This window comes from Dendroctonus ponderosae, unplaced genomic scaffold (genome assembly GCF_020466585.1).
Source record: "Dendroctonus ponderosae isolate FM_Combo_2020 unplaced genomic scaffold, Dpon_F_20191213v2 Dpon_F_20191213_9, whole genome shotgun sequence".
NCBI lineage: Eukaryota > Metazoa > Arthropoda > Insecta > Coleoptera > Curculionidae > Dendroctonus > Dendroctonus ponderosae.
This window is the reverse complement of record NW_026019116.1, coordinates 4,184,994-4,201,534: the sequence shown is the minus strand read 5'-3', so window position 1 is coordinate 4,201,534 and position 16,541 is coordinate 4,184,994. Positions and strand designations below refer to the sequence as shown.

The 16,541-nt window shown below is 40.0% G+C and overlaps 2 protein-coding genes across 2 annotated transcripts; both read right to left on the bottom strand.

The window, feature by feature from the left end:
- Positions 1-10: 10 nt before the first annotated feature.
- On the bottom strand, positions 11-4,606 carry LOC109541859. The gene is made up of 7 exons (XM_019910854.2): positions 4,426-4,606; positions 4,208-4,369; positions 1,003-1,130; positions 693-945; positions 506-643; positions 223-450; positions 11-167 (listed from the first exon to the last, which is right to left on the bottom strand). The coding sequence occupies exons 1-7, from the start codon at positions 4,604-4,606 to the stop codon at positions 37-39; spliced, it is 1,221 nt and encodes a 406-aa protein (XP_019766413.1). The 3' UTR covers positions 11-36.
- Positions 4,607-5,394: 788 nt separating this feature from the next.
- LOC109541697 (translation initiation factor IF-2) lies at positions 5,395-9,058 on the bottom strand. The gene is made up of 3 exons (XM_048669880.1): positions 8,944-9,058; positions 8,452-8,886; positions 5,395-5,745 (listed from the first exon to the last, which is right to left on the bottom strand). Exons 1-3 carry the CDS (start codon positions 9,010-9,012, stop codon positions 5,464-5,466), a joined length of 786 nt encoding a protein of 261 aa, XP_048525837.1. The 5' UTR covers positions 9,013-9,058; the 3' UTR covers positions 5,395-5,463.
- Between the last annotated feature and the right edge of the window lie 7,483 nt (positions 9,059-16,541).

The window sequence follows — 16,541 nt, the reverse complement described above, 5'->3', positions numbered from 1 at the left end:
ACTCAAGCAGTACGTACTGAAACGTTTATTTGGCTCTTATCGTTTTCCTAGTATCAAGGCGCCCGAGCACAATTCCTGAGTGAAAGATAGCGAAAATCCCCGATTTCCCGTGTCGTTCACTTCGTTCCCGTTGGTCACCACCGTCAGCACAAAGGGCTTGGAATACGCTAAAACAGTGGAAACCTGCACGAATTGTCCTAGTCAAGTGGCCGACGCCCTTACATATCACCGAAGGGAACCCATTTCCGCAGAACCGGTCCGTGTTCAAGTAGCTGCTGTTCGAGGTCAAAATCGGAGCTGGAATCACCACAAAGTCAGTGGTGCAGTTCACTCCCGTCAGGGAGGCGGCGGTGGTTCCCAAGGTACCATCCCCCACTGCCGTGAAAGTGTTGCCAGTCAACGAGAATCCGTAGAGATCGGAGGTGGCTGACCACTCAATGGAGCAGTACCCTGAAAGTGCTTCATAGCAAATCCTTTCATTGCTTGATGACGTTGCTTTGGGTACCAGGGAACATATTGACGCAAACCCCATAGTTCATCCCGGCCAGCTGCCGAGTTCCATTCAGCACACTGGAACTACCATAGTTGAAACTGCGCACTGTTCCAGACAGTTGATTGTAGAACTGCAAACATCCAGATGGAGCTACAACAAAACTTTCACCACAGATTCCACAGTTGGCTTCGATTGGTACCTCGCCAGGGACAATTGCAGTTAATCTGCGCCACCTTGATGTTCCAGCTACGGGAAGCGCTGCTGCTTCGCACATAAATCGTAATGGTAATCGACTGGTTCCCGTTGAAATCCATGTACATGTGCTGGCCGCTGTTTTCGCCGCAAAGAACCGGCGCCACTGACGCTCCTCCTGTAACGGTCAGCGCGTCTGTTGTGCAGGTTCCGTTAATGTTGGGCTGCGCCAGGTTCAGCGTCAGAAAGTCCAGGCGAACCTGGAAAAGGCTGTTTTCAACCAAACTTCTACACTCCACAGGGCTGACTCCACCCACCTGGCAAGCGTCGTCCTGCTTAACTATGGTGAAAGAGCATGCAGTACCCCCCGTGTACGTGGTGGGGAACCCGGGGCTGACAAAGTAGGTGTTGTTCAGATCGGAGCTGTCTCCGCAAGTGCGTTGGACTGCAAATTAAAAAAAATTGCCCTTTCCATTTAACATCAGACCATGGTACTTTGCTAAAGTCTGGCAACAATCACAAGGGCCCTTACACATTGAACCATAGCAACATCAAGTTGTCAACTTAATTAATATTGAGTTGAGCTACCGTCAGTGATGTCGGTAGTTTCCTGATAATTTTCAAGCATTTCGAGTTCAAATCGAGCGAAAATCCCTTGCTTTGTTCAAACAGGCGCTCTTCCTGCATATGCGGAACCAAGTGGTTGCCACTTTGAAACTGATCAATCTACAGGTTCGTAATTTTTTTCCGTGTCGCTTTCAACTTAATTTTTATGCCATTTAAGAACTTCTCAATCATCAAACGGGAATTCTGGTGAATCTTCCAGATCCTTTAAGAGAAGCTTTAATTTTATTTTTCTTTGAGTTTCAAACTAAATGCGTTTTCTAGGTTGCTGCGTACTTTAGACACTTTTACTGTGCCCCATCTTCGCACTACAGTCTCCAAAAGACCATTCCTCAATAATCAGGCTATTAGGCTCGTCATTTCAAATTCTTTTGAGTCAATTAAATAGCAAATTTTGGACCTTTTTTATTTTTCCATCCCCGTGTTCAATGTGCCATTTCTCAGTGATTAAGCGAGTTATGAAAATGCTCAATTCAACAGCTTTTAAAGCAAGCATGACTGTCATTGATGGGTCAATTTCAACGTAATCCATTAAGCAGTTTGCTCGCAACTAAATCGGAAACTTCATACAGATTGAATGCACCCCGTAGTACAACCAAAAATTTACATGGAACTCTTCCCGTGATCAAGAGTGAGAGCAATATTATTTATTTTATTTTTATTTATTTCTTTATTTCAAATTACATTCTGATACATGCACATGTATAAAGAATACGAAATGAAATGGCGTTAAAAAACAACTGACAGAGGACATATTATACTAAAAGGTACTGTTGTTACATATTTAAATAGTCTCTAATACTATAAGGCTCTAACTCAATTAACATCTGTTTTAATTTATTCTGAAACAATTTTTCAATTCTTACTTTTTTAATGTTGTCCTCACTGAAAAATCTCTTGAAGTAGCATTGCTTTGTCGGCTTTACGGGAATTCTACACTCTAATACTATTTTTTGTGCAGTGTGATCCGAGATGACTGTATTTAGAATATGACTCGAGACCCTGCATTTCGGAACATTTGAAAATATATTGTCTATACAGCTATTAGATGTTGATGTTATTCTTGTATTTTGATCTATTGTTTAATACAGATTAAAAGAGCCCATCGCAGATAAAAATTGCGTCCTGTAATCATTACATTCCAAAAGTTCTATATTAAAATCACTCGCAATGACAATATTTTTATTTTCATTCGCAATTAGGGTAAGTGCGAATTCTATTTTTTTAAGAAATATGTTTATGTCTCCTTTTGGTGGCTTGTATATTGTCATCACGATAAAAGACTCTTCTCGAAATTTACTTTCTATACATATACATTCAAAGACGCCCTCTACTGATAGCTTATTGATTTTTGTTCGCTGGGTAAATTTTTGGTTTTTGTCTAGGTATTGCAGCTCCTCCATATCCTTTTTTTCTGCAATAGCTGGATGCAAGCGTAAAATTATGAATACCAAGCGTTTTAGGTGTTCTTCTTTTTTCCAATGTTCGGTAATGCAGACACATTTGCAATATTTATTTTCATCTAGCATGTGATTAATAGTATCCACACAGTTTCCTAGAGACTGGACATTTTGATGTATGATACTGAATCTTGTTAATTTCGTCGGAGCATTGGTATTATCTCGGTTAGGCTGTTCTATTGAGTCGCAAAAAAAGTTTTTTGTTCTTGGGTGTTGTTAAAATTAATGTACTCGCGCTGTTTCTTCATCTTTTGCAGAAAAGCCGGACATTTTTGATCTCTTGCAGAGTGAATTATGTCATTAGGTCTCAAGCGCTTACAATTTGGACAATCTAGAATTTGTGTTGTTCAATGATTGGGTTCATGTGTACCTCCACATTTGTAGCAACATGCATCGCTTTTACAATACAATATATCGGAAATTTGTGGCCTTGTCGCACTTTCCCGATTTACGAGGGCGGATTCATAAATGCTAGGCTAGTTGTTAATGTTTTAATGGATTTATATACTCATGGCCTGAGCTACTAAGATATCCAATTTGCATACAGGGTCCAAGGATCATGAATTGCATGAGAATCACCGGAACCGTAAGAGATGTGAGGTCGGTTAGATTAGGGAAAAAAATAAAATAAATAAAATTAATTTTAGAGATATTTTATTAACTTTTCGTTCCTTAGAAACCATAATCAACTTTTGCTTCTCATATGGACCGAAAATAAGATGTACATAACGGATTAGGTAGCCTTTTTAATTGAGAATTTAACGATGTATAATACAGTACGATTTGTACCGGTCAGAAAAGTATTTTTCTATAACTTATGCCTATTTCAAGTAGCCATTTGCTTTGCATTAGAAGGGCGAGAACGCCAATTTTTAACACAAACTTTACCAACTCCGTTACCAACAAAATCTGAAACTCTCGCCATTTGAGTGAAATTTTCAGAAACTGCACTACAGACGTCTTCTGTGAACTGTAAAATTTTCAAGTTGCTTCTTGCTTTTTCTTCAAAGTTATGAATTTTTTAAGAGAATCATAATATTTTTAAATTGCTAAAAATTCGCCAAAAATTGGTTTCAAGGGGAGTGCGAACTTGCAGCTTCTGTGGGAGATCGAAAAATTTACTGGGGAAACAGCGCAACCTCTGATCTATTTAATGGCGTTTACTACAACTATCTGCGCTATCAAATTTCCGAAAATTAATCCCAAATGAGCGTGGGAAATTGAGAAACTTAAAAATCGCTGCAATAATAGACATATTTTGTCCATATGGCATTCTGATGGCGCAACTTTTTGCTAATTTAACCGACTTCGTATCTGTTACGATTTCGGATATTCTCATGCAATGCATCCTTGTCTTGGACACACGATAGTGGATGCACAAGGGAACCCAAAAAGCGATTTTCTACCTCCAGAAGTTCTGTGTTCTTCGGATACTTACACACGCAGCACGCGCCCGCTTTATTAGCGCATAAACTTGCACGAACTCCATCCAGATAGTTGCACTCCCTGCGAGTGTAGCAGGTGCCGGTAAATCCGTTCCCGGCATCACATTCTCCGTTTTCAAAGCGCACCAAGCCGACGCCCCAAAAAAACGGCAGCCCTACAATCAACAGGGTGTTCAGTCGACCGATTCAACCGAACTACCCCCATACTTACACACAAACTGTCGCCCGGTGCGATTTAAAACACTAGTGCGATTTTCCAGTAAAACCAGCTGCGACCCGCTTTGAGTACTGTCAATGAACAGAAACACTATCGCACAGAAGACACTAGCCGCCAATTGGATCCTCAAAGTGATCATCTTGCTGATTGGACGCCGAGTAATGCGGTTGTCCATATTTTGCGGTCAATTAGCACCTGAAACTGTGCTCTTTCCGCTGATGTGACCGAAATTGTTCTGATGCGGGGCGATAATCAATGGAACAAACTGGAGCAAGTCTCATAACGGTGCCGTGATAGGCTCGTAACGCTACTTACATTTAGTTTGAATAAACACTTAACTATTATCGCCTGATGTTGCACAGTGCTAGAGAAGGTATAAAAAGCAACTAGACTTTCGGTTTATTGAAAAACATTTTTAGTGGTAGCCTCCTCCATGGCCTCCATGGCCTCCAAAGCCTCCAAAGCCCCCAAAGCCACCTCCCAATCCAGATCCAGATCCGCTGTAGACCTGCCTGAACTGCACCACTGGCACGATTTGCTTGGTAATAACAGGAACCAAGTGGAATCCGCCACCTCCTCCTCCTCCTCTGCCTCCACCGCCACCGCCTCCGCCTCTTCCGCCGCCACTTCGATAACCCGGAAGCGCACAGCTGCAGGTGAGCAAGGCGAATAACAGCGCCCAGTAAACTGACCAATACATCGTTGCTCGATTGTTCCAAGTACCACTGAAGATAGGGTGGTTTGCACCGCTTTTATACGGCCTTTTGCGGGTTTGCGTGCTTTAGCTGATGTTGCAATGGCCCAAAGTGAAACACACGAATCGCGCCAATGCTTGCATGTCTTTCGTGCCATCAGTCACAGGTTTGTTAACAGTGTGGTAATTAAAAACTTGGCCGATTAACCAACTCGAGGTTCCTGCAAGCGTTTTGGGGGATTGTAACAGCCGCAGATGGTAGCTCTTAATCAGTATATACCCGATCTATTTACAAAAATCCCTATTTACAATCACATTAAAATTCACTACGTGCCATCCTAGTAGATCAAGGGTGCGGCGTAAGGGTTGGCTAGATATGGAGCAGGGGCGGCCCAGTAGGGAGCAGCAAAGGGCGCCGCCCGAACAACAGGAGCTGGAGCGAGAACAGGAGCCGCCCGTACAATTGGTGCTGGAGCGATTAGAGGTGCGGCCAAAGCGTTGTAGTTGCGGGCGATCACCTGGGAACTTTGGGCGGTCACTATAGCCGGAGCCAGCACAGGGACGGAGGGTTTAGGGGCGGCTGCCACGCATGCCACTGCCACCAGGACTAGGAGGGCGACCTGCAAACCAACCCGCTATTAGAGGCAAAATTTACCAAAGAAATTAGAGCTACTTACGAACTTGAACATTATGCTGCTGGAGTGTTTTAGGCGGGTAGATCACTAAACTGCTGGATGTAGAATGATTGATTCGGTTCATCGGAAGCCATTTATAGGGAAATCGTGACGTCCCCACCCCGTTGACAACTTTCGGGTCGCTTTTGAAATTTCCCCAAGGGGACTAATAGACTGATTGCAGACATTTGGCTCATTAGTATGCCATTGGTCGCCCATTGCGTCTACCAGCCAATAGTTCGTGACGACACTGTCGAAATGTGCGATGGAATTTGAAGCGTGTTTAGCAAAACATCAATTAAAGTTCAATTAAAACATTGAGTTTACATTCAGTGTGTGTTATGTACAAAAAGTCTCCATAGACTTTAAAAAGGGTCATTCAGCATCATTTCCCGAGCGACGCATCAGAAACTGTTAGCTCAGTTTATCGGTTCAAGATATCCTCCATTCATTTCAGAAGCCAATAAGCAAAGGATCAAAATGGCTTTTTAGCTTCTGTTCAGCTTCGGCACACTTAAATACGAGCGACAATTGCACTTTTGTCGTGGGAAACTTGACAAGGGCCAAAGGATTTCTTTTCAAACTCAGTTTGGTTCTTTTTTTCACAATCTGCCGTATTCGATTCTCCGTTATTGTCTCCGATGATTGCCCCACATTTATTAATTAACCCCGGTAGCCCGATTGGAGTTTCGAGTGTGTTCGGATGATTTCGTTGCTATGGGGACGAACACGATTAGCTGCACGCTCAGGTCGAAAAGCTACCTCTCCTGATCACGACCCCCTAAATACGAGGGACGTATTCAAAATTTATGTGTTTAAATAGACCTAGTGTTCAGCAAACTAAACGTTACACGACCAAATTTGCCCCGAATTGGATAAAAACTGACTCATGCCGGCGATTTTCTTTCTGTTTAAGATTTTTTCTAGTTAAGTAATTTTTCACTCACAATAATCACTCACAGTTTTGTTACAATTTTTGTTTGCATAAAACATGGAAAAGTCAAAAGTTCTGGAACATTTTTTCGATAAATTCGTCTGACTGAAATCGGAAAATTATAGTTTTTCATTATGGCATTCACAAATMATTGACCAAATCTAYTGGCTGTGTYTCAATCTAACTACACTATTTCAGTTSATCGATTCCAAAATTTACCGATTACATGGAGATAAATKAAGTTTTTTTGCTTCCACTTTTTCTAATCGATTTGGAGTTGATTCGYATTTGTTGCCTCAATTTCAATTGATGTGAGGTTCAACCAATTCCAATGTCATTTGACACTTTTAYTCAATTTTGAAAATTTCYCCWCCATAAGCGACTGTACAAACTTTTTCGTCTTTYCCCTGTAGCTCACAGAGAAATTTTATATTGAACCAAGAAMCAGTCGATTTATTATGTAACTTTTCCATATTAAATAAATAACCAACTACTTCGGAAGGAATACTTCGACWAAAAAWTWTTTTTTTTTTGCWAAATWTTTTGGTSGGTTAAATTTTACATTTTATTTGTTTTTTCGAGAACTAAGCTTCCTATTGAAAAAAGTTATATCCTTTTAACAAATCTCGCGTTAATCGAGCACTATCCAAGARCATTTTTYCAACTTTTACAGTTGATTCGAAAAAATCGCGAAAATATGGYTTTAAAATAACTGCAAATCTCGCGATAACCATAGGGGYATGGATAAATYTCAGCACTCCAGTCGATCGATCGTCTCAAGCTCCATAAAAAAGTTGGTGTTCACTTTTTCGCTACSRTCCATAATAAGCGAGCAATTGACGGYTTTCTAAAATCATSCAYATTTTTTTGGGAAAAATKTTCGCAWTATTCCCTAATTTTGCAATGTCCAATTTCGGTCAAATTTTGAGATAGGGGGCCTTACTGATCCAAAACAGCACAAAATTATTTTATTTTTCGAAAATAAAATAGTTTTTAGTATAGGATCAATGACGTCATTACGTCCTATCAAGAGTGAAGTCCCATAGTTTCGGGAAAATTCAAACTTTTAGTGTCAATAAAATTTATCGATAGATAATAGATAAAATATATCGATAGATCTTAGAGCAGTTTAGTTTAGAACGTTTTACGGAGGATTTTCCAGATTCCACTGGGTTTATTCAAAGACAGCCAATTTTGAGTACGTCCCTCGTATGTGGGTGGAACGTGATCAGGAGAGGTAGATTTTCGACCTGAGCGTGCAGCTAATTTTGCTGCTCCCCATAGCAACGAAATTATCCGAACACACTCGAAGCTCCAATTGGGCTACCGGGGTGAATTAATAAATGCGACACAATCATCGGAGTCAATAATAGAGAATCGAATACCGCAGATTCGGTCTTTTGTCAAGTTTGTGACAACTAATTTGCAATTTTCGCTCGTATTTAAGTGTGCCGAAGTTGAACAGAAGCTTAAAAATCACTTTTATCCCTTGCCTATTGGCTTCTCAAATTAATGAAGGATATCTTCAGCTGGATGACAGAAACCACTAATTCAGTTACACAGGAAACATATATTTATGTACAAAAATCTACACAAGACAAGCGCGGCATTTGATGGAACGAGCTTCAGCCCAAGTACGGCCCTTGTAGGAACTGCTGAGCACTCAGCAGGCCTGGAGCGGCCGACTGCTGCTGTTTCGGAGCCGCAGCTTGAGGAACCTGTTGTTTCTGAGCCCTAAGCGGCTGGGCTTTGCCTGCTTGCTGAGCGGGAGCGGCTCTGAGCCGAGCAGACTCCACTTCCACCGCTTCAGCGTCCGGATTGTTGGGGGGCTGTTGAGGGGCTGGTGCGGGGGCTGCCACGGGGCTGGTGGCCACCAGAGGCGCCACTGCAGGACTGGCTAGAAGAGGAGCTGGCAGGAGGTAGGGAGCAGCCAGATATTGAGCATAGCGAGTCACTTGGCTAACAGAAGCAGCGGAAGGAGCGAAGTATTGCGCTACTGGAGCGACTGGTTGGACCAATGGGGCGGCGAGAGCGCTGTGAGTTTGAGCGAAGTATTGGCTGCTACGTGCGGTGACAACAGGAGCGGCTACAGGAACAGCCACCTGACCATTGGCGGCGAAGAGTTGGCAGGCTGCAAAGGCCCAGAATGCAACCTGGAAAAATAGGGACAGAAGTGGCTGGTTTGGTCCAAAACCACCAAAAGTACTTACAATATGGAACATCTTGTAGGTTTTCGAGTGGACGGATCGCTGATAATGCACTAGGAGATCGCTGCACATTTTATATACCGATCAACGGCCCCACTTTGACATGCAAAAAGCCAAACAGTTAAAATGCCAACAATTTTTAGTTCTAGGACAGATCATTTAGTAATAAAGTGTGGATAATTGAAGATGCCCTGCTTAGTATGCGGTACTTATGGATGGCGTGGCATAGAATCATAGATTGGTGTCGTTTGTTTTTTCTTTCGATTTGAACCATTGGGAAATGCGCGCTGACTTTTTTGGTTATTTCAGTCGCATTCGAGCTTCGAGTTGGCTGGGGAATATCAATTTGGTGGGCGCGGCCCCTGCTTCGATTAATTATTTACCAGTCAATCATTATCTGGTCTAAAGAGGTATTTTTTACGTTTCGTGAGCACAAATGGCTAGTATTTTCAGAGTGGTGCTGCGCTAAGAAAACCAGCTCTGAAGATGCAAGGGATTCGTGTGGCGAAACGTTAAGAACAACTTACTAGCCAGTTTCAAACAGTGTCTGGTTTAGAAGTCAAGACTTGGATGAGGTTTTCTGGCTCTTAGAGTGTTGTGAAATATAATTTTTGTCCGACGTTTTCATAACCGATTTTAGAAAGAGCGATTGCGATTTGATGACCTTAAAAGAGTTGAAAGTAGAGCTCGAAAAGTTCTGAAAAAAAATTAAGAAGTCCGATCAGAAACTGCGTTTAATGCCAGCGTTCATTCACCGGGATTCTTCTAAACAATATCGCGAACGAAATTCTACTAGTTAATTTAGTGTGGAGGTCCACGTTTAATGTAACAGATGGCGCCAGCCTTTTAAAACTGACTTCAAAACAATTTCCGGTTTATCTGCGCTGTGTTTCCCAGGTGGTTTTCACCTTTAGGGACTTGGCACCAGTGATGTTTCGGCGTGCTAACGGCTCTAATTGCCTTAGATCGACAGCTATTAATATAAAAAAAAACATTTAAAGTTCTTACCAGATTCAGGTTCCAAGTTATGAATTTTTCAAGAGATCGCGCATTTAGACGAGAACGCTAATTTTCTGTACTAAATTTTCCAAGCCTGAAAAAATCACGATCTTCCGCCATGTAAGTGAAATTTTCAGACCGTGTAGACTGAACTGTTTTCTGTGGACCTTAAAATTTTCCAGTAGGCACTTGCTTCGCATTCGAAGTTATGATTTTTTAAAGAAAACTAGCATTTAGCCGAGAACGCTCGATTTCAGCACAAAATTTGCCAAGTCCGGAAAAATTAGTATTTTGCTCGATTCGAGTGAAATTTTCAGAACATGCAGACTCAAATCTCTTCTCTGGTCGCTATAAATTTAATGTTTTACCTGTTTTACGTTCCAAGTTATACATTTTTTAAGATATTGCGCATTTGGGCGAGAGCGCTAATTTTCTGCACTAAGTTTTCCAAGTCTGAAAAAATCACAATTTTTCGCCATGTGAGTGGAATTTTCAGACCGTGTAGACCGAACTGTTTTCTGTGGACTTTAAAGTTTTCAAGTAGCCACTTGCTTCGCATGAGAAGTTATGAATTTTTCAAGAGAACGCGCATTTGGCCGTGAACGCTTGATGTCAGCACAAAATTTACCAAGTTTGGAAAAATTAGTATTTTGCGCGATCTGAGTGAAATTTTCAGAACATGCAGACTCAACTCTCTTCTCTAGACGATATAAATTTAAAGTTTTTACCTGTTTTAGGTTCCAAGTTATAAATATTTCAAGATATTGCTCATTTGGGCTAGAGTGCTAATTTTTTGCACTAAGTTTTCCAAGTCTGAAAAAATCACAACTTTCCGCCATGTGAGTAAAATGTTGAGATCGTGTAGTCCGAACTGTTTTCTGTGGACCATAAAATTTTCAAGTAGCCTCTTGCTTCGCATGAGAATTTATAAAATTTTCAAAAGAACGCGCATTTGACCGAGAACGTTCGATTTCAGCACAAAATTTGCTAAATCCGGGAAAACCAGAAATTGTTCGCGATTTGAATGAAATTTTCAGAACGTGCAGGCTGAATTGTTTTCTCTGGATTATGGAAATTTGAAGTTCTTACCTCTTTTAGGTTCGAAGTTACGATTTTTTCAAGAGATCGCGCATTTGGGCGATGACGCTCATTTTCAACACAAAATTTTCCAAGATCGTGAAAATCAGAAATGTTTGCGATTTTAGTGAAACTGCAGTCTTAATCGTATTCTGTAGACTATAAAATGTTCAAGTTTCTTTTTGCTTTTTATTCGAAGTGATGATTTTTTTAAAAGAACAAGCAGTAGTGCAATAACCGTAATTTTCAGTGCACGAAGTCCCAAAAAATCCGATATTTTTTGCGATCTGCGTGGAGTTTACATAACGTGCAGACTCCAGTGTCTTGCCTGGGTTACAAATTGGATAAATTGTGTCATGATGTTGAAATTGTGCAAAAAGCTGCACTTATTTCAAAGGTTCCCAAAAATCGAGTTTGAGATTGAGAAACTTGAAATTCGCTTCAAAACCAGATCCAATTTTTACTTATTTTACATTTCGAATGATAATTTTTCTTAATTGTCTCGTGATGCAATAGGAAAATCGAAGAGGCGGGTTTTGAACAATTCGCCAAAAATTGGTATCAAATGTGGGAGACCGGAAAATTTATGGAGCAAACAGCACAATCTGCTTTCTATTTGATACCGTTAACTACAATTGTCTGCGTTTTTTCGATTTGGGCTGAAAAGTTTTTGAACAAATCGTGACAAACTAGCTGCAATTATTAGAAAGTTCGGTATAAAAAAATCGCAAAATCGCCAGGGAAATTCAGAAACTTAAAAATCGCTGCAAAAATACCGACATCATTTGTCTATTTAATCGCGTTTTTCTTAATTTTTCACTCATATTCAAACGATATTATTTTTCAGCTGGGGCACAATGTGAGCGGAAAATTGCATAAGAAAGTTTTAAAAAATTTGCAATAAAATTATCTCAAATGCGCAAGATTGGAGAATACACTCTGATATTCTGCAGATATTGACCACGCTTGCATACAAGCGAAACGTCTGGACCAAATTTCTGCACACCCGAAAACCAACAGTTTTTAGCGAACGTTTGTGCAGTTTTCGAACAAAAAATTCCAAAATATCGTCAGATTATTTATTTACAAAAAACATTTTAATAAACCACTACAGGGGCAGAAGCGACGTAGGGCGAGTACCCGTAACCAGCGGCGTAGACGGAGGGTAGAACGTAGTCGGAGTAGGCGAGAGGGGCGCTGTACGCTACAGGAGCCACGGCGCCTACATAAGGGTCAACAATGTACTGGGGCTTGGCCTTGGGCTGGGGCACAGGGGTGGCTGTGGCCAGAACCAAGCAGGCAACGAAAACAACCTAAAATCAATAAATAATCGATGAGTAAAGGGTCCATAGATCGAAGGCGGCCTACTTACCAGTTTGTACATGTTTATCGGGAACGGGTGGAAACTCAGATTAAGTTACTATAAAGCGTTATAGCGGATAACTGATGGCTAATGAGTGGCCCAGAGCGTATTTATACCTACACTGGATCTGTAAACTAATTAAAAACAATGCTCAATAACAATAGCAGAGCCTAGGTGGTAAAATGGCCTTTACATGGACTAAATGCAATTAAATTAATCAGCATTCTAATGATGGTGTAGCCCATTTTACTGTGTTTAGAGCGTCGAAGGCTGCGGACAGTCGCTGAATATTTAATTAAGGCATTTGGCAATAATTTTCGGATTTCTGTTAAAATTCTATTCTTTTAGGCGCACTTTACGCGAACTGGACTTTAAACTAGGGCTCGGAATCAAACTCGAATAATTCGAGTATTCGAAAAGCGAATAATTATGTGTAGTCATAACTCGAATATTCGAATAATCGAATACTCGAATATTCGAATATCCGAATATTCGAATATCCGAATATTCGAATACTCGAATAGTCGAATAATCGAATACTCGAATACCAACATTATCAAACTCACAAGGTGTAAATATCTTTATATGCACTTTGTATACTTTTATAAAATAAATTATTCATATTCTACAAGAATTTAAACAAATACCCATATATTTACAAGCACAAGTATTCGAATATCAGATTTTTAAAAATTCCGAGCTCTACTTTAAACCAAATGTCCAATGATCGAATAATTAACTAATCAGGAATGAGGCAGTCCATCTGCCACTGAAAGCTGAAAACCGATGTAATAATCAGTCTTTCACGTCAATTAAGGGATGCTCTATTGTTGCTATTGCGAAACAGTTGACTGTTATGTCACTAGTGTAACTACGTATGTGGATTTGGAGCGAGTGCCATTCACTAAATTCTTATTCAGAGTACAGATTTTCAGGAGATTTGCAAATGACGTCTAAAAGCCTGTTTTTACAGCAGCTGAAGAGAACCAGTAGGTTCGAAACCGGTTCTGGAGCGGATCGGTTGATGAACGCTCTGACAGATGTCATTTAAACACCTGCATGACATTTTTGACTTTCAGTCATTGTCATATTCCTAAGTGCATTGACACTTCCATACGTCGGATGCCTGTATGGTTGTCATAATAACAACAAGCGCGTCCGCTTGTTTAGCATAAAATTCGAATTTATTAATTTTAATGAATTCCTGCTGCTTCGATTCGCAGATCAATTAGGCGAAATACCAGATTACATTTCTTTGCATAATTTGCGCCTATGAAGATGGTGCTGGAGCCCATTAATCAGCGACTGTTTTTTGTCTCGCGTAACTTCATCACCTATATTTAGAAATTCTGGTTTTTTGTATCCGGTTTGAGGACGATTTCTCGTTCTCCTTAGCCTTAAGGGTTGGATTGTTGGTCTGTTTCAGTACAAGGAGAGCGCATGAAATCGGTTCCTGATGCAAATCGCCACAATTAATGTGTAGGCTGTGATTTCAATGGGATTCGGTTTTGCCCATATTTCACCGCCAATACGCGAAAATCTAGATCCGGCAGGCGTAAATGGTCTGAGACAGCCTTTTTTTAATGCGTCTTTGTTTCATTGCGCCTGCTTCTTCTGGAAATGTAAAAAAACGTTGCAAACAAGAGAAGGAAATATGCTGCCCAATGTTTGTAATCCCAGAAGTGATTGAAAATCTTTGAGTCTTTTGAAAAAAAGTGGTTTTTGTTGGTGGCCTTTCCAGGCAAACGTTTTTGAAAAATTTCAAAAATGTTCACTAGCCACTTGAAAAGATTGAATCGATAAACTAGTTGAAATTAACATATTCACGGTTTGTCACAATTCCCGAAGAAGTAGCCGGTTTGTATCTGGACCCATTAATCTTGGTCGCCATAAAACACCGTCCAAAATTAGCATAATTATCAACGTATTTGACTAATCTACCGAAATTAATCTGAACAATTGCGAAGAAAAAAACGCGTCTTACACGCAAGAATCGCTTAGCATGCAGGATGGCGGCCCACGATTTTCTTGCGCGACCTTAGAGCCATTTTTACTATAAATACGCGAAGAAAATCCCAGAAGCTATCAGTTGCATTTGAGCAGTCCCACCAATACAACCACATCAAAGCCACCATGTTCAAATTGGTAAGTTCAACAGTGTTTTTTAAATTATTTCCTTTGACTTAAAGTTTGGTTTCAGTTCGTATTCGTCGCCATCTTGGCTGTAGCCTTCGCTCTGCCCGCCCCTGAGGCCAAAGCTGAGCCCAAACCAGCTGCAAAGCCTGGACAGCTTCTCTACAGTTCTCCCCTCGTAGCAGCCGCCGCCCCTCTTGCCTATTCTGGAGCCTACAGCGCCCCCTTGACCTACGCCGCCGCCCCTCTCGCCTACAGCGCATACCCAGCCTATGCTCCCTATTCCGCCTATTCTTCCCCTTACGTTGCCGTTTTGTAAATTCTATCCAGGACAGTTTGAGGATGTAAATCAATGTTTGGAGCGCTTCTTTTGAAATTTTTTTTTGTAAATAAATATTGAATTTGATTGAATATTCCTGGTTTTTCTTGTGTTGCCTTCAAATCATAGGATTATGGACTCGAACACCTTAAATGTGCACATCGCTGGCTTTTAAGCACGGAAATCATCAATTGAGCTCAAAAAACTAATTTTTAACAAGTTTGCCAAATTTTTTATCGTTTGGCTGAATTTTTTGGAACTGATAAACTTGAAAATCGCTGCAAATCTAGAGCCGTATTTTAGCTATTTCAAGACGTTGATATAAATTTTTCACTCATTTTCCATTTCGAATAATGTATTTTTTAAATTGTGTCATGATGTGATCAGAAAATCGCAGAGGCGAGGTTTGAAGAATTCGCCAAAAATGTATATCAACTGTGGGAGATCGGAAAATTGACTGTACAAAGTGCAGTTTATTTTCTATTTAACGACGTTCACTCCAACTATCTGCCTTTTTTCAATTTGGCCAGAGAAATTTTTGAACAAATCGTGACAAGCAATTATTACAAAGTTCGGTACGAAAAAATTGCCAAATCGTCTGGGAAATTGAGAAAGTTTAAATTCTCTGCAAAAATAGAGACATGTTTTATATATTTTATCCCGTGTATATAACTTTTTCACTCCTTTTCCATTTCAAATGAACATTTTTTTCAATTGTCTCATGAAGAGATCGGAAAATCGTAGAAGCGAGTTTTCAAAAATTTGCCAAAAGTTGGTATTAAATATGGAAGACCGGACAATTTATTGAGCAAATGGCGGAAATTCTTTTCTATTTGATGAACTATCTGCCTTTTTTCAATTTGATCTGATTAATTTTTAACAAATCGTGATAAGCAAGCTGCAATTATTACCAAATTACGTTGGAAATTACCAAACCTAAAAATCGCTGCAAAAATAAAGACATATTTTGTCTATTTCATCACGATTATATAAATTGTTCACTCAATTTCCATTTCATATGATAATTTTTTCAGTTGTCTGGTGAAGTGATCGGAAAATCGTAGAACCGAGTTTTCGAAAATTCGCCAAAAATTGGTATCAAATATGGAAGATCGGAAGATTTATTGAGCAAACGGCGCAATTGATTTTTTATTTAATGGCGTTAACTAGAACTATCTGTCTTTTTTCAATTTGGTCAGAAAAATTTTTGAACAAATCGTGACAAGCCAGCTGCAATTATTACAAAGTTCGGTATAAAAAAAATAGCAAAACCGTTTGGAAAATTGAGAATCTTAAAAATCGTTGCTAAAGTGGAGATATATTTTCTGTATTTTCTCACGTTTTTGTTAATTTTTCACTCATTTTAGGCGGTGGATTTTTTTAAACTAAAAGTTTCCAAAATGTCTCGAATTTTATATCATATTCATCTAGAGGCAGCGAGGAATTTAGCGAGCTTCTTGAAAAACATGCTCTAAGCTTCAGTACCAAAAAAATAGACATTTTTGGTTAATTTTAATCCAATTTTGAGCAGTCACGATTTACAAACACTTGAAATACGCATATCGGCGAGGTTTTGAGGCAGATCTTTGGGTCGTTAGTTACTGATTTGCGAATACACTCTGAGGCGAATTATAATTTCTGCATGGATATTTTTTGCCCACACTATACGTTACAGTTTTAAACAGACCATAGGAAAATCCAACAGCCAAG